The sequence below is a fragment of the Magallana gigas genome, chromosome 10 (assembly GCF_963853765.1).
Source record: "Magallana gigas chromosome 10, xbMagGiga1.1, whole genome shotgun sequence".
Classification (NCBI taxonomy): domain Eukaryota; kingdom Metazoa; phylum Mollusca; class Bivalvia; order Ostreida; family Ostreidae; genus Magallana; species Magallana gigas.
Window position 1 is genome coordinate 33,116,038 of NC_088862.1, and position 23,272 is coordinate 33,139,309.

Here is a 23,272-nt window from a genome sequence, read left to right on the forward strand (position 1 = left end):
GTGGGTATGTGTGTGTGTGTGTGTGTGTGGGGGGGGGGGGGGGTGTTGGGGGGTGTTACTAGCTCCCCTTTTATTTCAAGTACGTTATCCTTATGTCAATACATAAACATCAAGGCCTTTTGTCCCACCAACTTTCTGTTTAAGCCACATCCTGGGGGCCTCCCTTCCAAATTTGATAAACAATTCTGTGTGTCTCCATATACATGTAAAACAGGAGACGGTACTTTCATCAATCGTTTTATTGGTTCAATGTAATCAATATTCATCCAACATATGCAATACCAGCAGTCATCAACAAGAGAACAAACATAATATGTCAAATGATAAATAATACATTTTGATTTGTGGATAGTTTTGATTAGCCAGCTGTCGTATAATAGATTTCTTATATTATGTGCCATGCTATAACTAGAGACTGTGCATTGCATGCTTTGATAAATCTGTGACATCTTTATATAAATGTGAAACCAGTTGATCAATACAGCAAGCTGATGAGTTTTCCTTTTATAGTAAAATTATGGTGAAGAGAAGAGTTAAAATAAAATGCATAACGACGTATAAATTTGAAAATAATTCTGGTAACTACTCAAATACACCTTTCAAAGGTCTTGCATTTGTAACATTTAAAATGTTTATTTTTCAAAACTAACTTTTGTCAAACTGAAGCCTCACTCTTCAAATAAGCATATTTACGTACTTTTACTATCCCTACCCCTTGATGTCAATGAATAATCTCTCTAGCTGAGCACCTTACACCCCCCCCCCCCCGCTTTATAATGAATGATTCAAGTTATCGATGATACAGAAACACAATATTCATAAACTCGAGAATCCTCATTTCCAAACATATGGATACCGGTGAATCTAAATAAATATATGTGTGTGACAAACTCTGATTTGATGCAGGCGGGGTCTAATCTTGATAAACTGTCCTTTTATTGGCTAATAGGTATAAATACATTGAAAACAATGACACTTGTTGACTTCATTCAGGGCTGTATGTTTTATTTAAAATAATGTAAATTCCTCATAAATTGCGTGGAATTTATATCTGCCTAAAATCGCGAGAAGCACCCTTCTCGGATTTTTAAATCTCCCCATTATTTTCTGATTGTCAGGAACTATAATAAAGTTGGATATATGTTCCACATTTGCGATTTAATAATCTCCCTATTTGATACAAAACATTGGAATTGTGGAATTAAGTACTCGCGTAATATAAGGAATTTACAGTAGCATCAATTTCACACAACGGAGCAGTTGGGGTAAAAAAAATTCTGAGTTTGGATTTTTGTGAATATTAATGAGCTTCTCTAAGTAAATTAGGAGAAACGAGGTCAGTATTTGAGAGCTTGTTTTGATGAGTAAACTAGATGGTAACATCTCACGAAAGTCCAATCTTTCGTTAAAATCTGTTAAGGAATTTGTTTTATAGATTAAGAATAAGTTCCCAAGGACAACAATACTATATATGTGTATTAAAAAAAAATAGATGGAACAACCATAAATGATTTTATGCTATATACATTGTAATACATAAATAATGAGAAACTACAAGTAGTTTCCCAAACTACTGTTTTAAAATTCTACGTAACCAAGACTTTCTGTGTATGATGGTGACAGAAGATGAAGGCTCTCGCCAAACTGAATGCTAATTAAGTTTTCAACCAAAAAATCAGACAGACAAAGTTACACATATGATATATAACAAAAAATAAAGATCAATATATTGGTACCTTCACTCAAAACAAATCTGAATACTGTAAATTCTTGATTAAATGCTGTGGAATTCATAAATCGCGAGAAACATTGCAAGAAACACCTCTCACAGATTTTAATATCTCACTTTTAATATAATGGCAGATGTGGACTATATGAAGTCATAACAAAAGTTTGATGCTCGTGTTTTTTATATTCTCAAGATTTGATTCAAAATGGTAGAATCGCAGAATTAAGTACTCGTGTAAAATAAGGAATCTACAGTATGGAAAATTATTTCAGTATTAATTAAGGTAGAAACAAAAAAAAGTCTTCAATTCTTGTGCCAAAAATTTCCTGAACAAGAATAATGCAGCATGCAGGGTTTCCATTACGAATGTCATTTTTCCTATTTGTCCGAAAAATTGAAAAGGTTCTGGTGGGAAAATTTAAAAAAAAATACAAAGTTATTCCCCTTTGTAACATTGTATTGTACCTTAAGCAGTAGTGCCTGAAAAAATAACCCCAAATGAATATTTTGGCCTTGCCACAAATACATTACAAACTGGTACAACACTTGTGAACAATATAGGTGTGTTAAAAAAATAAGCACATCATCATAATGTGAGATCAATTGATTGATATCAAAATGCATAACATAGAAATGAAAAAAAAAACATTTCAACATGGTGCCCTTGGCAAAATATTTCAAAGTGTTGGTCCAATACAATCTGGAATTTAATGAAGTAAAATGAGCAATTGAAATTATCTTCAAAAAATTGGAATTACATGTAACATAGTCATAATAAAACCATAAATGAAAAATTTATTTCATTAATCACAAAATAAGATGTTAATTAAACATCTCATTAAACAAGATGAAAGGACACTTAATGTCCTTAATGATTAAAATTGTAATTTTTTTTAAAGTCATATCAGACAAGAAAAAATAACATTAAAATTTTATGAAATTAAAATGGGAGCACCAGGAAATTTACCGGCATTATTTTTGGCCTTTATGGAATAGGTTTCCTTTCTAAATACAGCATTTTGAACACAAACAGAGAAGCACCAGGATAATTTTCGTTCTCTAATAATGCTTCTTCTTCCTACTCCTGTTGCGCACTTCCCCTGAATGATGGCCATTTTGTTCAGTCTTTTTGACAATGCTGTCTCCATGGTCACCATTTTGGGTTGTTTTGATTGGCTGCTGGGATTTTGTTGTCGTTGAGATCGGCAGATGGAACATTTGTCCCAGCTGAAAGTAAAATTTGAATGCTGGTAAAAAGGGGCAATTTAAGCAGCCGAAAATTCTCACAAATAATGTGTTTCCTAATTTTGATGCACTATAAAATAAAAAAATTTCTATTTCTATAACACTGTGCAGTAAAACATGCTTATAGCAAAGTACCAAGAAAAGGTGATTTTCATTCCTAATAAATGTATTTGGTTCTACCTGATCATAAAAGTCCTATCACATGTAATTCACTTTTAGGGTTATGAGATTGACTTCACTGTAAGAATATATTCATTGTAAGCAAGTTCTCTGTAACCAAGTCTTACTGTAGTTTGTATGGGGAGAATACTGACCTTTAGACCAATGTATATTCCCATGAACGGGCCTCCCCAGTAGACTAGGATGTGTGACAAGATGGGGGTGGGTCCACAGCCGAATGTGTGACCGGTCGCCATGGCAGGGTGTAGGTACATTCCAGTCAGGTGTAAACCTGAGAGAGGAAGTTAACACTGATAATTATTCAAAGGGATAAAATTTCTTTCGGTCAAAATAAAATTATTGTTTGTTTGGAATTGCCTCCCACCTCGCTGAAATACCCCCGCTGATAAAATTTTATTAGCAAAAAAATTTTTTTCCTTCCTCCCTCCCTCCTGGGTTTAGAGACTTCCAGGCCGCAATTACAAACAAACAAATGTTAAGGATAGCCTCAGTGATACTACATTTCCATTTTTCAGTAAAGAACACTTAGGAGCACCAAGAAAATTGTATAAATTGATGTGTGAGTAATCAAAAAGATTTGCTTCAATGACTAAAATTTTTTTTATAAAAGGTAAAGACAAGGTCATTGAAAGCATGAAGGGGAGTATAGTAAATTAAGGGAAAAAATGCTTTTAGTACCTAAACATACAATAATGGCACAGTTGAGGATCTTTAAGGCAAGGTCTAACGGCAGATAACGAGAAAGCGTCTGCTGATCTAACCAGAAGTCGTAGGTAACAGCAACCGTCTCTAAGGCAAAACCGGTAACCGTGGCAACATTCAAGTCAGTGGAACAATTGGCCTGACTCTCAACTTTCTCCACAAAGGAAGGATAAAAGTCCAGTCGAAAAATCAAATGGCCGAGCTCCCAAGAACACAGACCAGCCATGATTTGAGCAGTCACTTTTGCCAGAAATTTCCAAGCAGGGATCTGTTTCTGGAGGTATTTTAACCACACCATGAGTGGGGTTCCATCACCGAGGTTGAAAATGAAGACACTGGCGGTGTTTAAAGGCACAACACAGAGGATGTAGGCAAGGTGGCCGTGAGCGTTTCGTATGACTCCATGACCGAAACAGTAGGTACAGAAAGCCATGGTTTTGAAGAAATCTAGGACGTATTCCTGTAGGAATCTGGGTAGGAGTATCCGTGACAACTGGTAGAAGACGTAACAACACAGCAAGGCCAGTAGGTAGACTAGGATGGCCGACGTTACCGAGGAGAAGTGTGTCACCGGGGGGTCGAATCCAACAGCCATTACCCACAATTCCCTCCATGTCATCAGATAGCCCTGAAAAATACAAGATTTTGGGGGTTTTTTGAAAGCTAAAATTATAATTGGGTGTCTGGAACAGTTTTATTTCAATGATGTATCACTTGTACATGGAGGTGTGATTGACATCAGTGTGAAACGGATTAAAAATCAATATGGAATCTGTGTTAGTAAATTACATGTATTGTCTACTCCTTATCTTATGTAAGTACTTCACTCCAAGATTCTGATAGCGAGAATATTTTATCTTGAGTGGCAAACTTTAATTTCAAAGTAATGAAAGCAAGATTTGATAATCTGTAATGGATTCTTTCTTTGTTTTTATGAGGATGTTTATTCCTAGCATTTACTTGTAAATAGAAATTTACAATACAGTACAGTATTTCATTTAAAAAATGATCAAGTTCAAACAATGGGATTAGTGATTTTGAACCATAATTATAAATACCGGTACAAACTTTTACTTTGTGAATTGAACAATCAAATATACATAACTGTCATGTATTTTAAAAGATTTAAAAGATATTTAAGCTTCAAGATTTATATACTTATTTCAGTTTTGAATTACATGTATCTTTGTTACCCACTTGCCATTTCATGAATGTAAATCTGATTCAAATACATGTACATAATTGTATTTTTTACATTAATATGCATGAATGATCAACTTACGAATATAGCTGCCTATATAAAGTTTATCTTTTTCACATCTGGTTCAAGTTCATTCAAATTTAATCCTTTTCATTGATTTACGTTATATAAGCTTCACGATACACTCAATATAAAGATTTTCAGCTGCTTCTAAATACTTACTTGAATTTACAAAATTAGAGTTATTTTCAGTACATGTGGTGCACCTTATTCAATGGGCTAACACTGCTTCACAGAACAATTAATCTACAGATGAAAATGGCCAAGACAATTAAGATCCTCATGTACACTTTAAAAAAAATCTTTTGCAACACCCAGACATAATGCTGTGGAAATCAGTTTGATTAAAATCAGTCTGCATGCAGTAAACAAACACAGAAATAGTTGAGTTAATTACCAACTTTCAGATTTGTTTTAAAAGATTCATAAAAGTATGTTTAAGAGCTATTTGATTTGAAATCACAACACAGACAGTTCTTTTTCATTCTGAAGAGAATTTTGAAATAATTAAATTACTTAGCAGTGCACATATCCAAGTAACAAAAAAAGCCAAACCTCTAGGAACACAACACTGATAAAAGTGTCTAATGTCTGTCAGTCTGTCCATCCATCTGTCTGTCTAATTCGCAAACTTCATCCCTGATGATGATCTCTCTCGCTCTCTGCCTTTCTAAATTTCTATCTTGTTAAAAATCATAAATACATACCTTGTATAAGATAATTCTATCTCTCTCTCCTCTCTCTCTCTCTCTCTCTCTCTCTCTCCTACCTCCAACATATTAGAACCCGCTGGGGTTATTGGTTATTATATGGTACCAGGAAACTCGGACCATCTGATCACATTTAATTGTTATAGTATGGGAGCTGTAGTCTCATGGTCCGTGAACTACTGAACTTTAAACCACTGCAGTACATGTACCGGTACTTTAAAAGGACTGATTAATACTTGCATTCAATCATAATCTACTTTCATTGCAAAGGTCCACGTACATGTCTGCTTGTCTGACAAAATTAGAGTTGTCTAAATGACAGTTCTACATGTAATCTGTGTTTGTACTTTAATTCTTTATAGAAGGTTATATTCATACTCTCATCTCTTTTATTCAAGCATAAATCTGCAGATGTATAATTTTGTAAAATATTAATACCTAATGATGCAAATAAAAGTCTATAAAATACCAATAACCTAGCTGTACAACCGACGCTTGCAACAATTGACCAAATTCATTTCATCATGATATATCAAAATTGTAAAAATTGGCTGGTACTAATTAGTGGAGGTCAAATATAAAGCCAAGCCTAACCACAATGTCATCTTATATTCCAAGGAAACTGCAATACTGCTCTTTTGTACAACAAATTGGCATTATTCTATGAAATTTGACATACACTCAATTGTTTCATTTACGTCATTTATCTTCCTATATAACTAAAAGTTCAGCAAAGTATATAATTATAAGCTTTAGGTCGTAATAGGGGGATGGAGGGGGGGGGGGGGGGGGGGGGAGTTCAAAGGAGATATCTTGGAATTTTATCACACTTTTGAATGAACCTCGCTTGAACCCTGATGTACTGTGCTGCTTATAAATATTTTGGGACAGACTATCAGTTTTTATAGTGTACATCCTTTTCAGGGTGCATCATTCTTTTATCTTTATTCTTAGTTCTACAGTACAGTAGCTATTATTTATGGGGAAAACTTCTTTTCAGTACAGGGTCTATTGGTGGTCTATTAATTTACATATATTTGTTCATTACTTTAATTTAACGTATTCTAAGAATAAAACATGAGACTCAACCATGATGAATGTCTATCATGTACTGTACGTTAAGCCTAAACTGGCCTATATTGTTACAAACACAAAGTTACATATAACATTCTTACCATTTCGTCAGGGTCTCCAAATCCTTTATTTAAGAGGCCCCACTGCTTATCTAGCGGCAACCTACAGCTGATCTCATATAATTACTCTGGTGAGGATGGCTTCATGGCCAGAATCAGTTGTTTTACACATGCTGACTTAGTCCAACCCAGCAAACGTCAACATGGTTGAATAGCGGTAGCTTGGCAATTCAGCCCAAGTGTCTTTAGACCCTGACCAAGAGATAACTCGCTAAATCGGTATGTACAAAAAAAAAACAGAATGAAAATAAAATCCACCCACCCGGCCGTCCCATATTTTTTGCACCTATTTTAAGAGGGTAAAGGTACCGTTTACCGTAGTAAAAACAGCCTTGATAAATCCCTGACTCCTTATTTGGAATTTGAATAAAAGTCTTTGATTTTAGATATATGGTATAAACAACATCACACTGTTGTTTTGATCTCGTCCCTGGTATCAGCCCTCAGATAGTATCCCTTTTTGGAATTTGAATACTCTCATGCTGAATGAATACTCTCAAAACATATGTATATATATATATAATTTTATGCTTCAAAATTATACATTAATTGTGTACAAAGTTGTAATAAGATAATTATTAGTACATGCATATATACAGTATACAGTATTATCCCTGTAATTTATATTTGACCAAAATAATTATGAATTTTGATTATCATAAAATATAATTTTATAAATGATAAACTAGCTGTAGGTTTTCCACTGTATTCAATAGTGCAATATTAACCTCAAAAGTTTTTTGTAAAAATAAACCCCTTTCTGGAGATCACACCCTATGAAATAAAGGTATATTGCCCATCAAAAAATCGAAATTGTTTGATTCCAATATCAAATGTTGTAACACATAAGGCACACAAAATTAGTCTTAAGATTCTCATCCCTGCCCGCCCCCCTAAACGTGGCAGCACCAATGTATTTTATTGTATTAAAAAAAAATTGCCAAAAAAAATTGGGGGGAAAAAAAATAGGGTTGGTATTAAAAAAATTCAGAACATTGTAACGGCGTGGCTGCATAACATGTTGATTATAATTTGATTCCAGTCATGTTTGTTATCATAAGGATACGTCTTCATGCGTTTACAGTTAAGTTGAATTAAAATGGAATTAAACGATTACATATTGGTTTTTGTACTCATATTAGCATTGTTATTTCTAGAACATGAATGGCCAAAAAAATTTAAAAAAATAGAATTATAAAAATAAAATCTGCCCACCCTTCCCATATCTTTTGCAAATCAGAATGAGACTCTAAGTATTTAATTTATGTGGCCAAATTGTCATTTTTGTATACAATTGCAAATAGCTGACACGTACGAAGTGATGCAGGATTCAAGAAAGTTACCATGAAATGGACTCAGAGTGAATTGTTCAGAGCATAAAATTCTCAAAAATTCAAAAAGAAAAATAAGAACAAGTCAATCCAACTCAATAAAATAAACTGGCCAGTTACCCAGTTACCGGTACTGTATTAAAATAATTCACAGCATGGTATTTTTTATGCATCTTTTAACACATTTTCTAGCTATTATATATAAAATATAGATTCTAAATATACAGTAAAAGTCATGCGTGGTATGATGCATGGTATGATAATTTCTTATAATAGTACATTCTTGTTCATTGTCTATCATTTATATAATTTCAAAATCAGTTCGACAGTCATTAAGCTCAAGGCCTAATTAAATACGGGATGTGTCTGATCATGTAAAAAAAAATGCCCATGCAATATTAAGTACAGCTGGTAATCTGTCTTCATAATACATACTTTAATTAATAATGTAAATATAATAATGGAAATCTACACTTTCCTGAAGATGTAAAGATATAATAATCTAAAAATGTATAATGTATAAATTGAAAAAATTTGGTTATCTTCAAGTATATTAAAAAAAAAATAAAATGTAAATAAAGTACACCTGATTTATCAAAACACATTTGATTAAAAATCATATTTCCCTTGGAATGAAACAATGCCAACCTTGATGACAGAACACAGCAATGGGCACTGTAGATACATGTATTAGACAATGATGTTACCAAAAACTATTATAATATCAGCGACATTAAAATTGCAATTACCCAAAACTGAAACAGTAAGACATACATTTGGTCTTTGGGACATTAAGTATGAAATAGCACACTACTGTAAACATATTATATTTAACATGAACAATATTTGGCGGAATACGATTTTTCAACAAATAAGCGTAGATTATATTTAGCGCATATCCAAATGTACTTATTTATATCTCCTTGTATATTTTACCTTTGGTGACTGATGTACTTGATTAAGCAGACGCCTTTTCCTGCCAAAAACGCTAAATAGAATACACAGCCAAATGTACCATAATAATACGTTTTACTTTACAGTACTTTCCCAATTAAATAATATTGCCAAAAACTTATACCTTAGTACATGTAGTGTTAATTATTATGAAAAAATTAACAAAGTTTGTCAAAAGTTATGATCTTGAAAGATAAACTGCGTTGGTCTCAGATCTGTCAACATGGTTTTCTATGGGTGACAGATTCAGTTTTTACCCTAAGGCTTGCATAATATGATGTTATCATTTTCACTATTCACTATATACATGTATATTCTTGTCTGTATGAAAATATAAACTAAATTTTTATACTTGTAAGTGAAATTCTCATAAGGTTTCATCACAACAACATTATGAATCAATTAAATCACAGTGCGCTTTGTTGAGTATAGTTACATGTAAGTTACATAGAAATAGACACAAGTAAATACACAACATCCACAGTTTAGACTGGATTAAAGTCAAGCACAGCTGGTTTAATCTGTGCTTTTTCCTTCCAGCTTTTCTATTTTTCCCGCCAGTCCATCTAGAATTATATCATCACCTGGAAAAGAATGTTTTGTCTATCAGATTAAACATGAAACATCAGCAGAATGTTTACAGTATATGTACTATATTTATATCCACATGGCTGCAACAGGCGCATTGTACAGTACTTTTCTAAAATTATTGTTTACAGTAGATTTATACTCACCAGATTGTAATAGGCATGTTGTACAGTACTTTGCTAAATTCATCGTTTACAGTAGATTTATACCCACCAGATTGTAACAGGCACGTTGTACAGTACTTTGCTAAATTCATTGCTTACAGTAGATTTATACCCACCTGACTGTAACGGGCGCGTTGCCTTGGGAACGTTAACCATTCAGAGTTATACCCACCTGACAATAACAGTTGCACTGCGTTGGGGACGTTAATCACACAGATCTATACCCACCTGACTGTGAACGTTAACCACACAGATTTCTACCCACCTGACTGTAACAAGTGTGTTGCGTTGGGAACGTTCACCACACAGGGAAGCTGGAACTCCCTGGCCACCACCGCCCCATGGGAGACCAGCCCACCCATCTCAGTGACCAGACCCCCCAGCAGCGGGAAGTAGGGTGTCCATCCCACATCTGTGTAGGACACGATCAAGATGTCATCTCTCTGTGGAAAAAAAATTCATATCATGACTGTCACATTAGTGCGCAACACAACCAATTTGAACATATTTTTATTGAACAAAAATACAATTGGGATTGGGCACAAGTACCATAACTTAGACTGCTCTCTCCCAAACGACCAATAAATAGGCATCTTCCAGTAGTAATTAATGCAAATCACGCATGCCATTGTGGTGGCATATTAGAAAACACAGAATATATTCATGCAAGAAAATTCACAAAATTACATTATCACAAACCTTTAAAATAATTGACTTTATCAACAACAAACTGACCCACACAAATCAAAATGATTTCATAATCACACCTCACAGCCTACTCAATATTCAGGGTCATGAACCCTGGGGAGCATTCATTATTGTCCCCAAGAGAGACAACTCTTGAAAACGTGCATTAACTATAGTCCGTTTCTTAATCTTATTAAAATAAATAAATTGAGAAAAGTTTTCAAAGTATTTTAATTATAAATAATACATATAACAATGAGTAAAAGGCATGAAAGAAGTACATTTATTTATCAAATATAGTAGGCTGGTACATGTACCTGGTGAATATTAAATGTATAATGCTTGTAGGTACATGTATAAATCTACACAACTACATTCAATTAATACACTGTGTTATGTAAACTAAAAAAAAAAACCCTGGGTTGTAAGAGATCTTTTTTAAAATGAATTTTTTTAAAATGAAAAATAAAATAATGAAATTGCATATATCATTCTAAAAAAAATCATAATACTAATTTTGAAAGTCAAATACTGAGTTAAATGAAAGATAAAGAATTAATATTCTTTGTTTTAAAATCAAAGCGCGAGTCTTGTTATTATTTACATATGTGTTTTATTGGTGTAAGTTTCATTCAAATGATGCTTTTTTCTATTAATAATTTCATTTAATACCATTTATGATCACATCGAATCAGTATGGTAATTTCATACTTTATATTATTTGTAAACAAACATAAGACTCGAGCTTTGTTTACATAACAATAAATTCTTACCCTTTAAAAAAAAACTTTTATAAAATAGTAAGGCTAAATTCCAATTTAAAAAAAATAGCTGTTTCCAAAAATGTTACATGTATATGAATATGTTATATAAAAACATATGTTAAATGGATGGGTAGAAAAATACAAATTAAGTGCACTCGATAAAAAGTTTGCTGGTATTCATCATGTGAACACAATTCATCCAGTAACATTTAAAGTTTATAATATGCAACATAAATTAGAATGTTATGAATGATGTGTATAGAACAAATTCTTCTGTGGTTGGCTCCATAAAAAGGCAGAATAAGGTTCCATTCTAATCCTCATGCATTCCATTCAAGAAATATTCATTAATGTCATGGTCTGGAAACTAAAATAGAATAAACATAAAGTGTTAAGAGAATTACATGTAATTTTTGCAAACATTGTGCACTCATCAAATACTTACATGTATATATTCAATGACGTTATTTATGGAATGTGCAATTACTAACAATGTAATCATTTCTATTGTTATACTTTCATGTTAAATACTGAAATCTGATTGGTTAAGACGCAGTTCATAATCCGTTCTATTACCCTCAGCGTTAGCAACGCACTTAGCAATGGGTAACATTATATAAATAGTGCCTGTTTGGGAGGGTAACAGTTGAAATTGACACCCCGAGAAAACCATTGTAAACCGACGCGAAGTGGAGGTTGACAATGGTTTTCGAGGGGTGTCAATTTCAACTGTTATCCTCCCAAACAGGCACTATTTATTTTGTTATACTGAATGTCTTAATTTTTAAGAAAATTTTACTGCTTTTATATATGAATAACGTGAATTCTACAGTGAACCGTACGCGCATAATTTTCGCGCATGTAACAATTTTTAATGTTACCCGTTGCTAAGTGCGTTGCTAACACTGAGGGTAATAGAAAAAATTATGAACTGCGTCTTAACCAATCAGATTTCAGTATTTAACATGAAAGTTTAACAATACAAATTGTTACATGCGCGAAAATTATGCGCGTACGGTTCGCTGTAGAATTTACGTTATTCCTATATAAAAGCGCAGTCAAATTTTCTTAAAAATTAAGACATAACAAAATAAATAGTGCCTGTTTGGGAGGATAACAGTTGAAATTGACACCCCTCGAAAACCATTGTCAACCTCCGCTTCGCGTCGTTTGACAATGGTTTTCTTGGGGTGTCAATTTCAACTGTTACCCTCCCAAACAGGCACTATTTATATAATATTGTACATACATGTATTACATCATTTTGCCACTAATTTTAAACCCAGCTGACAGTTTCTTTTTGTTATATATACAGCGTCAAAAGATAGTTGCATCATGTGCATGTACTTTCAGTAATTTTAAAAGCCATAAAAACATTTCAGTATACTACAAAACACTTTAAATTTGTCAAATGATTTTACAAATGAAATATGTACTAATATACCAGTAAGTCACAAGTGATATATACTTTTTAAAGCAGTACAATGTATCACTTATATGACAACATCAGGAAACCTGGCTCAATCAATTCTGCACACACATGATAAATGTAATGAATGTGTAACTTCAATGGTGTAACTTCAAAGATATTTAGATATCCAGTGGACAGAAAGATATTAAATACATGTATATTGAACAAAGATCAAAGTCATAAACACTTATGTAACATATGATTGTCTGTATGAGTTTCAACTATCAACATTCTATGTACACCAAAATATGATTGCGTCAATAACAAAAACTAATCTGAAAAACATATTTCCAGCATAAGAAATTCATGGGATTTCTGCAAATCCCATTTTCTCAGAGAGTGTAAAACACATCTCTTAAAGTTTATAATATTTTCAAACTCCTGGTATTCCTTTCAGAGGTTCCCACCCCTTAAAATACAGATAATCAAGCAGATTTGCAACAAGAAGCCCATATAAACCTTTCCCTTTTACACAAAATATTGTAGCTATTTAGATGACCTTGCTTGGCTTTCAATCAGCTTAAACCAAATATATCTACATATGGAAAACAAGTTGTAAGTTTATTACATGACAAAGAAGTACCTTCTGGGCTTCAGCAGACTTGACTGGGTCATTAGCAATATCAAATTGACAATATTTTCTATATTCCTGATCTTCAGATCATCTGGAAGCCGCAGGTAAATCTGTAGATTAGAAGAAAAAAGATACACTAGCTATCATTACAAAGCTAAATGCTGTCATTATCAAAACAAAAGGGTGTGTCCTAGATTACACTTTTTTATGGGCACATGCAGTATCTGAGACATGGTCAAAACATTACCATGATAACAGCTATAACAACTCATTAAGTGGGAAATGACATATAACTATAAAATTTGTTATGGTTTTCATACTCTCTCTCTCTCTCTCTCTCTCTCTCTCTCTCTCTCTCTCTCTCTCTCTCTCTCAACATCTTTGTCAGCAATATTTCTAGTGCAATGTGGCATTATATATATATATATATATATATATATATATATATATATATATATATATATATATATATATATATATGGTTCATGGAAACAAGGCAATCAATAACAATTACATGTACACTGTAATTACTCTCTCTCTCTCTCTCTCTCTCTCTCTCTCTCTCTGAGTCTATCTCTCTCTCATACTCTTAATTACATAAAAAATTCAGACCCTTGATTCATAAACACTCCCATCGTTAATAGATAAATAAGACATAAAGTCAACAGTTTGAATGAGATACAGATATCAAAACCACATGTACAGTGTACATTGTACGTGTCGAGGAAATTCTGTATGGAAATGACTGAAAGCATGATTGACACAAACTCAATATTGTAGGAAAAACATACAATATTTTTTTAACGTATGCTACGTAACAATATGTGTAAAAACTGACTATAATACACCTGCATACACATTTCATCAGCTGTTCATACTAAAAACATGTCTTTCAAGTCATATTTCACAACGACCATTAATTATCGACATTTTTGTAACATGTGTACTATACTTAATGCATTGTAGGCTTTTAAAAGAGTGTTTGAGTAGTTTAACAATGTAAGTAAGTATGTTCTTACCGACGAATGACTACTCCTTAGCACGTTTTAAATTGTTGACAAAATCGAGGATTGCTGTTCCGACTGTTTCATGCTGAACAAAATTTAACGAGATAAGGCTAATCACCCCAAACTTCGACTTCACATTAATAAACAATTGTTCTGCAACTTTAAATAATTTAAAAGCTTGCCAATATAAGAAACAAAAACTTTTACTTACTTTTTCCATTTAAACTCCTCTCTCGATTTTCACGAGTATGAGACTGGTCACGTTAAAATCCCGAGATATACGAAGTTTTGACTTTCTCGGGTTTTTTCATTCTTTAGTGAATATAAAAACCAGAAAGGTTCCGATTATGCTAATAAGGCTGTGAGGTGTGATAATAGTAACTACAGTGCCCCTTTTACCTGTATGGAATTAGCCTCCTCTAGAGTCTTGACTACCCATGCTTTCCCCGTCACTCGACCTTTACAGATTGGCATCCCTGTAAAAAGGTCAAGGTCAGAAATAGTTAGGTCAATGTTATTAATATCGACCAATAAAAATTCACAATTTGTTGTGTATGCTTCTCTGGCCATTACTTACCAGTAAGAGTGAAGGTAGGTTTCCTCTGTTCCTCAAAACTCTCCTGTTCTTTCTGCAGATTAAAAAAAAACCAACTATCTTGAATATTTACATAATGTTTAAAGCAAAAAATCATACATTTTCACACTATGTCAAGTTACATGTATTTGGTAAATAAATAAAATTCCCAGTATCTGAATGATGGTTGCAGAGATTCAATCTTTGAACAATAATCTTTGAACATGCACAAAAATGCAGTGTTGTTTTTTTTTCTTATAGAAAACAGATATTTTGGCCTTCACATCCCAAACTTACTGGCTTAGGAACTCCTACTGAGTATTTTGGAAAAGACAAAGTCATCAGTTTGGGCAACAGCTTTCTTCTTCTCTTGGCTCTGAAAACAATATCAATTCATTAAAAAACAGCAATACCTTAAGGTGCATAAACCCTTATGATAAGAAAGACAACTCTCACTGGGATTATTGACTAGAACTCAGAACTTCATGTTCTGTTAAATTTCTGTTTAAATCTAAAATGAGCTTTTGTGTAATTCATTACAAGGTAGTAATTTTGATTTCTTTTCTAACTTAAAAAAATTCTCTGAGTGAGCAATGGAATGGGGAGCCTAAAGAATTGAGTCTGATACAATCTATTTAATTAACAGGTAATATTATATAATTTCATTCATTAATATTCATGAAATCGTAAAATTCATACAGGTCTTAATAAATGGTAATACATGTACATGTACCACTCATTCAGGATGGTACATAATTACATATGGTTCTCTCTCTCTCTCTCTCTCTTTCTCTCTCTCTCTCTCTCTCTGTTTAACTCATAATCATATCATTTATGATTTAACTGAGTTATCTTACTTTGTGAGTAACTTGGGTGAGCGAGTTTCCAGTAGCTGTCCAATTTCTCGATGTGTTAGGAAAAACAACAGTTCCTTTTCTGGTAACCGACCCTGTGAGAGGTGTTAATTTTAATACAATAAAAATTCATTTCAATTTTATAATTATGGTACTGGCAATATCGTCATTAATTCAAAGAAAACACATTATATTTCAGTATCTATATATTCTGCTTTTTAACAGAAATCATCAATTTCACATCAAGACTTCTCTTTTTAACTTTGAGAAAGAGAACATGTTACCAGTGCATATAATTAAAGTAATAAATTTAATGCCAGTCTCTGGAAATCACTCTACAGTTAGATGTTCTCATACATGAATGACATTTAACACTGTACAACAAACACCAGTTACTGTACAATCAGATAACCTGATAGTCAACGACTTGGTGCTTCAATCTCTCAGCCAGTCTCCAGTTCACTTTTTTTACTTGTCTTCATGTACCAAAACCATAAACTGTACAGGCCATCAACATGTACAATAAACTGTACAGGCCATCAACATGTACAATAAACTGTACAGGCCATCAACATGTACAATAAACTGTACAGGCCATCAACATGTACAATAAACTGTACAAATGATACAGACAGTCACCCACCTCTTTTTTTAGACCGGAAGCTACAGACCTGCAGCTAACAGTCACATACCTCTTGTTCCATTTTCTCGGCCAGTCTCCAGTACGCCTGTTTGAACTTGTCGGCCACCTTCACACACAGCGACTTCCCGAACTCCCTCTCCCCCACCGCTCGCCGCGCCCTGGGGAGAATGAACTTCAGGCTCCTCCTGTTGGGTGTAAGCAAGTTCGGTTAAATATTATGCATGTGATTAAAATAAAATATATATATATTACATGTATTGGATCTTCTATGATTGAAAACATTAAACTTCTCCTGTGTGGGGATAAGCAAGCTTGCTCATTTCATATGCATGTGCATTTAATACAGAAAATATATAATCATATACATGTACTGTATACAGCATTATATTCTCCCCATGGATTTGGGTTTTTTTTACCCTTCTACACTAAGTTTTGCAAATTGTTTTGCCCCATCTTGAGTTCATACAAAAACAGTTAGTTCATGTTAAAATAACTCTACTATATACATGTATTACAGCATTAATAAAACCATCAATGCCTTTACACTCATTTCTAAATATAAACTTCATTACATAAATGTACAGTAAAATAGTTGTTCTTTCAAATATCAAATTGCATGTTCCTATGTTAAGTTGAAATTTGAAATTTTTTATAGAATTCTTTTTTTGGAAACACCACAGTTAACTGATACCAATGCAAGGTATGGTGAATTTATTTTTGGGCATCTTATGTAACATACATGGAGTTCAATCCAACTGTCCAGGGAAAAACCAAAGGATGTAAACTTTAAATATAGCTGCAGCTGTTTCATTGCCAAGCACTGTGCATAGGCTACACTGTCATGTATAAGCCACTGACAATAATTATTAACTATTGTTAGCATCAAAGTGTATATAAGGCTTGTAGGCTAAAACTTGACCTACTTTTCTCCATTAGTTAGTGGGGTCTTCAGATTGGCAATGGTGTCTTTTATGCTGAAGCTAGTCTTTTGTCTTTCCTGGTATGCTTTCATTGTAATGATTTTCTGTGTATGAACAGAGAGTCATCAGTTTGAGAGCAATAAATATCAAAAAAATTTTGTTTACACAGCTCTATTATATAAGTACTAATCCACTGAAAAAATGCTGAATTACTTTCAATTTTCGGAAAGTTAACATTTTTTTAGAAAGAAACTCTCTACAGTACTGTAACAATACTGTAAATTCCTAATTAAACATGAAGAATAATTATCTGTGTAAAATCGCAAGAAGCCTGTCTCTCGAGTTTTTAAATCTTGCTTATATATGTAATTTTCTGCCACATTTAAACTACATGAAACTATGGTAAAATTTTGGGCTTTAGCGAATGTTCTCGCAATTTGATTGAAAATCGTTGAATTGTGGATTTAAGTGCTTGCGTAAAATAAGGAATCTACAGTAACAGTAACATTTCTTTTGAAAGCAAAAGTAACTGTACCTTTTCAAACATTTTTAATACATAGCCTTGGGGACACCCTTACCTTCAGCACCTGTACCAGTCTCTCGGGGTTGGTGTGCCAAGACTTCTCCATCAGCTCAGCCTGCAACAGCCAATTGGAATTCACAGAGTTAACAGAATGAAATGATCAGAAATTTCTGTTGTGTATTTGTGTATTTGTACATATATATGCATAATAAACAAAGTGTCCACTTTTTATCATTTGTGATTCATTAATTTAAAAAAAACATTATCTTTTACTGAGATCTCCTCTTAGTTTATGGTCATTGGGCTAGATTTGATGTTTATTTATCATATTAAGGACTTTGTCTTAGAATGAGGTTGTCTCAGAGTGAGGCTGTCTCAGAGTGAGGATGTCTCTGAGTGAACTGTCCAAAACATTATCTTTTACTTATAAGTATACATGTATTAGATCTTCTCCTAGTTTATGGTCATCGAGCCAGATTTGAGGTTGTGTTTATCATAAGGACTTTGTCTTAGAATGCATGAGGTTGTCTTAGAATGAGGTTGTCTCAGAATGAGGCTGTCTCAGAATGAGGCTGTCTAAGAGTGAGGCTGTCTCAGAATGGCATTGTCTCAGAATGGGGCTGTCTCAGAATGGGGCTGTCTCAGAATGAGGCTGTCCCTAACCTCTCTGATGTAGCGGTGGCCATGTTTCTTCATGAAGTCCTCATACAAGTCCGTTACAGCGGGCACACTATTGTCAGACAGCAGCTTAACACACTCCTGGAAAATCAATCAAATCACGCCTTAAATTAACAAATTAATACATTACTTCTAACCAACTTCTTTTTGCCAATAGGGATATGAAAAAAATATTGTGACAAAATTTTGTCCCTTACATTTCTTGCTGAAACCATGAGTTCTTGAAAGTTTCAGATCTTAAAATCTAGAAATACCTGGTCATCTCCGCTGAGGAATTTGCCCTCTAGCCCCGAGGCTACGATACTCCGAGCAAGACCCTGAATGGCAACCGGTACATCCGCACTGTAAACATCCTGGCACTGAGAGAGAATGACGGCCACATCTGAACACATCTCATTGCTGTACTCTGTACAAATAAACCAACAACAGGGTATGTGACTACATATAACGGAATCAAAGGCTGTATAATGTATACATGTACAAGGTTATTTTTGCTAGGTGTAATTTTCACCCTTCAACAGTTGCAAAATGTTTTGTCCCACCTTGAATTTATCAAGACAACTCACAGCTCAATTCAAAGATCAATAAATCAAGTATCAGAGGTTAAGGCCATAAATAAGTTTCCCTGCATGTACAAGAGTATATATTTACTTTGCTCTTTTGATACTCATGTAGTGATTTTGGGAGGTATTTTTTTATGATAATTGGGTTTGGGTTCGGGATCCGGGTAATGCTGTCTGTGTGGTTTTGTGTTGTCTTGTTGTTTTATCTTGTTTTTTTCATTATTCTTTAATATACCTAATTTACCCAAGTGATTCGTGTTGCTGTCTTCGCCGATGGTAAAATCACTTTACTCACCAGTTTTGCCCTGAAGTAGAACTCCAAACACAGCCGCTGCCCACGCTCCAGAGTTGGCACTCTTCAGGACTCCAACTTTCCAAACCTTGAACATTAATTCAATGAACTACTGTTAGCATGACTACTGCAAACATGAATAATGTTTTTATATTGATGTGCACAAAGGTACTGTATGATTTATGTAATATTCTTTAAATGAATATTTTTAACATGCAATATTTGGTGGAATTTGAATTTCAATAAGTTAGCATAGATTTGATTTAATGCAATTCTGAATTGATATATTGATACATATATATACATGGCATTGTATTGATGCACTTAATTTAGCACAAATTTGACAAAAAGAATACACAGCAAAATGTAACATGTTTACAGAGTATGGACAAATTCAGGAGAAGGAATTATGAAAAAAGTACTAATGTCTAATTTACAACTGTATTACAGGGAAATATTTGCCCTCATTTTATTTTCGTCCCTTTTGCCCTCATCGCAAACAGACAAAATTAATGTAAAAATAGGCGCATTTCAATGTCTCAATTTATCCATCTTGGTGTCTGGGCAATATCAATAAGGAACAAAACCATTTCAAGTGTAGAAGGGCAAAAGTTTACACAGGGCAAAAATAACACAGGGCAAAAATAACCCTCTATATAGTATTAACATTGTCATACTCCACTGACAGTCTGACTGTACCTCTGTGTAGTCGGGAAGATTCCTACTGATGTCCCTGTACATCTGCAGACAATCAGATGATTGGTCAATCACCTCGTAGCTGTCCGCCTTTTTCGCCCAATCATCACACTTCTTATTCGTGGCAGGAGTCACCTATCGATTCAAATAAACTTTGGATATAACACAGTTGTTCTAGAGCATTCTATCACAACATTCTCTTTTCTACTCTTACTATTGCTACAAAAATTACACTCTCTTGCAGCATAGCAAATAGTTCTGAACTCTTTTTGAGGTTTTGAGGCATGAGGTGAACGGTTCTTTACTTACACTAATAATGTACTTGATGGTGTTGAGGACGGTTTTGAGGCGCGAGGTGAACAGTCGTTTACTTACACTGGTTAGGTACGTGATGGTGTTGAGAATAATTTTGAGGTGAAACATGAATGGTTCTTTACTTACATTGGTTAGGTATTTGATGGTGTTGAGGATAGTTTTGAGGCGAGAGATTAAACGGTCATTTACTTACACTTGTTACGTATTTGATGGTGTTGAGGATGGTTTTGAGGCATGAGAGGAACAGTCGTTTACTTACACTAGTTAGGTATTTGATGGTGTTTACGATGGTTTTGAGGCGTGAGCTGAACGGTCCGTGGTACGACTTGACAGAGTCCTCGGTGAGGTCGGCTAACGTCTCTCCAACAACAGTCAGCTCCATGTTCTCCTTCTTCCCAAAAATGTTGTTCATGGAGCCACTCTCATTCGGCTGAAGCACATTCAAATTGAGTACAGTAAAACACAGTTATAGCGAACACGCTTATAATGAATAGACGCTTACACCAAAGTGATTTTCATTCCCTGTGACTTTATCATATGTTGTAAACTTGACTGATATTACGAATTAATCTTATACCGATATAGCGAATTACTATTATAACGAAGTAAAACCATCCATTCCTCACACTTCGTTATAAGCTTGTTTTACTGTATTATAGATTACAAGCGATTTTACTATGCATGCAATAAGATTTGAGATTTTTAAATAATGATTACAAGTTGAATACCATGAGGTTTATGAAGAGGTGACCGCAACAGCTGAGCAGCATCTTCCTGGGGTAGTGGTACCGAGCACTCCCACACAACTTGACCCCCACTTCCTGTAGTAGAGAGACCATTGATTTAATGATTGATGATTTAACTGATTGACTGTGTTGACTTATTGATTTAATGCTTGAAAGATGGTTGATTGATTATCGAACTGATTGCTGATTGATTAATTAATTGAATGATGCATTGATAGATTGATTGATTGATTAATTGGTAGATGTATATATTTCAATGAAATATTCCATTGCAACTGAACGTAATAAAAAACTGGATGTTTCTAATTGACTACCACCTTCATGAAATCTAACAAAATCTTGTACAAGATTACAGCAGAACGACCTCTTGATAATGAATAAATCACAAAAACTTAATCAAATTCAAGCTTCAAAATAAATATTCCTGTTGGTACATCTTTAGTGTTTCTAGTGCTCAATAATCTTAGTACTTAATTTTAAATTATGTGCATTGTTGAGAACAGAAGCATGTTTTACTTACCAGACAAGAAAGGTCGATGGCAGATGCAAAGAGAGAGTAGGTCAGAGGAGTTGTTGCCCCTGGCATCATCTCACTATAACATATAAAACCCATATATATAAATTGTTAGTACTTGACAGTATGTCAAGAACTTAAAACATTATTGATATCTAATAAATAATCTTAATTTGTAATTATTTAAGAAATAAACAACGTTATTTAGTGAACATGGCGTTATGAATAGCAATTGCTCTGTTGGCATAGTTGCTATTCATAATGCCATATTCACTAAGTAATCGTTGTTTATTACTTATATTTGCATTTTACCATTCGCAAATTTACCCTGTATTAGCCTAGACCTTGACATTTAGATATTGCATCAAAAATAAACATTCAGACTGTAATGTGTTTTTAATTCACATAGATTTGTTAACAGAATCAATGATATGTTATAACAGTAATTCCTTTAAAATGTTATTTTAAGACATGTTTTAATTCTAAATACATCAATTTTATGGAGTTGGAGAAAAACACATGATGTATCGTATAGTGGTTAAAATCTATAACGTCATGGAAAAGAATACGACGTCACACCTTTATGACGTCATAGTATACAGACAAAGCAATTGCGATTATAGAAAAATAATTGCAGTTCCTTCGTATGGACTTAAAGAGGGAAAGAATAATGGATATGCAAATATTTCTTTTTATGCTACCGTTTGAGAATATAAAAATGTTTGAAAGCTGTGCAAGAATATTTAAAATTTTTAAATTCTTTTAAGAAAATTAAAACATGTTGAAGAACCTGATGTTTCCGGTAGTTAGCCATTCCTGGTCAGTGATGAGAGGGTCGTCAAACTCGTGGATCAGGTCCTCGTCGGTGACTTCCTCCAGGGTAGTGATAGGACGAGCCTTATTGTAAAATACAAAAACAGTCATAGAGTAAAACATGCTTACTGTAAACAAACTTATAACGAACTCATGCTTACAGCAAAGTCAGTTTTATATCACTAATCTTAAAATTGTAAACTAAAATATTGCTCATCTCTATTGCTTCATTAAAACTGATTGTATTTTACTGTACATATATAAAGGTTAAAATTTAGTTCTTAAAATATGTCATCGTTCAAGAAAATGCGATGAAATTAGAGCACTATTCCTACTGTTCATTTGAAAATCTTAGTATGAGGACCCATTACCACTTGAGTATATATTAATTGTAATCAAATCCTCTTACTTGTAACAGGTAAAACTTGTCCCCAGCAAGCGCCCACTCTATGTCCCGGGGGGAACCAAAATATTTCTCCAACTGAAGCAAAGATAGGAAAAAAACACACAGATATTTCTTTAAATTGAAAGATGCCTCAAGCATTACCATAATTCTACTCAGCAGAATAATATCAAAGATG

General features: G+C 33.6%; 2 protein-coding genes and 1 long non-coding RNA gene across 5 annotated transcripts in view; all 3 read right to left on the reverse strand.

Annotated features, from left to right (window-relative positions):
* Window positions 1-229: 229 nt before the first annotated feature.
* Window positions 230-7,183, reverse strand: LOC105339431 (aquaporin-11). The gene is made up of 4 exons (XM_011444975.4): window positions 7,003-7,183; window positions 3,833-4,484; window positions 3,289-3,425; window positions 230-2,956 (listed from the first exon to the last, which is right to left on the reverse strand). The coding sequence occupies exons 1-4, from the start codon at window positions 7,003-7,005 to the stop codon at window positions 2,789-2,791; spliced, it is 960 nt and encodes a 319-aa protein (XP_011443277.3). The 5' UTR covers window positions 7,006-7,183; the 3' UTR covers window positions 230-2,788.
* Window positions 7,184-8,159: 976 nt separating this feature from the next.
* LOC105339504 (rifampicin phosphotransferase) overlaps window positions 8,160-23,272 on the reverse strand; it is a 28,168-nt gene continuing 13,055 nt past the window's right edge. Inside the window, exons 20-37 of the mRNA XM_066073400.1 lie at window positions 23,101-23,172; window positions 22,669-22,775; window positions 21,885-21,957; window positions 21,347-21,439; window positions 20,878-21,048; window positions 20,307-20,438; window positions 19,611-19,695; window positions 19,007-19,158; window positions 18,738-18,833; window positions 18,130-18,189; window positions 17,555-17,655; window positions 16,681-16,816; window positions 15,992-16,083; window positions 15,432-15,510; window positions 15,138-15,189; window positions 14,960-15,036; window positions 10,323-10,500; window positions 8,160-9,889 (exon numbers count right to left, since the gene is read on the reverse strand). Coding sequence (XP_065929472.1) covers window positions 9,822-9,889; window positions 10,323-10,500; window positions 14,960-15,036; window positions 15,138-15,189; window positions 15,432-15,510; window positions 15,992-16,083; window positions 16,681-16,816; window positions 17,555-17,655; window positions 18,130-18,189; window positions 18,738-18,833; window positions 19,007-19,158; window positions 19,611-19,695; window positions 20,307-20,438; window positions 20,878-21,048; window positions 21,347-21,439; window positions 21,885-21,957; window positions 22,669-22,775; window positions 23,101-23,172 — 1,824 coding nt within the window. The 3' untranslated portion in view covers window positions 8,160-9,821. The remainder of the gene's footprint in view (window positions 9,890-10,322; window positions 10,501-14,959; window positions 15,037-15,137; window positions 15,190-15,431; window positions 15,511-15,991; window positions 16,084-16,680; window positions 16,817-17,554; window positions 17,656-18,129; window positions 18,190-18,737; window positions 18,834-19,006; window positions 19,159-19,610; window positions 19,696-20,306; window positions 20,439-20,877; window positions 21,049-21,346; window positions 21,440-21,884; window positions 21,958-22,668; window positions 22,776-23,100; window positions 23,173-23,272) is intronic.
* LOC105328078 (uncharacterized) lies at window positions 10,958-14,926 on the reverse strand. Of its 3 annotated transcripts, none has more exons than XR_010710167.1 (3): window positions 14,772-14,926; window positions 13,563-13,663; window positions 10,958-11,875 (listed from the first exon to the last, which is right to left on the reverse strand). It is a non-coding gene; the product is annotated as an uncharacterized lncRNA (long non-coding RNA). The 3 variants fall into 3 exon arrangements; XR_010710168.1 differs by lacking the exon at window positions 14,772-14,926 and adding an exon at window positions 14,573-14,662; XR_010710166.1 differs by lacking the exon at window positions 14,772-14,926 and having other exon boundaries at window positions 13,563-13,945.

What these genes read in the sequence shown, in the direction of transcription:
- LOC105339431 (XM_011444975.4), bottom strand. An exon ending in TGCCATTATTGTATGTTTAG is followed by an intron (nt 3,426 to 3,832) that starts GTACTAAAAGCA and finishes TTCCTCTCTCAG; the next exon opens with GTTTACACCTGACTGGAATG. An exon ending in GAATATACATTGGTCTAAAG is followed by an intron (nt 2,957 to 3,288) that starts GTCAGTATTCTC and finishes TTTTACTTTCAG; the next exon opens with CTGGGACAAATGTTCCATCT.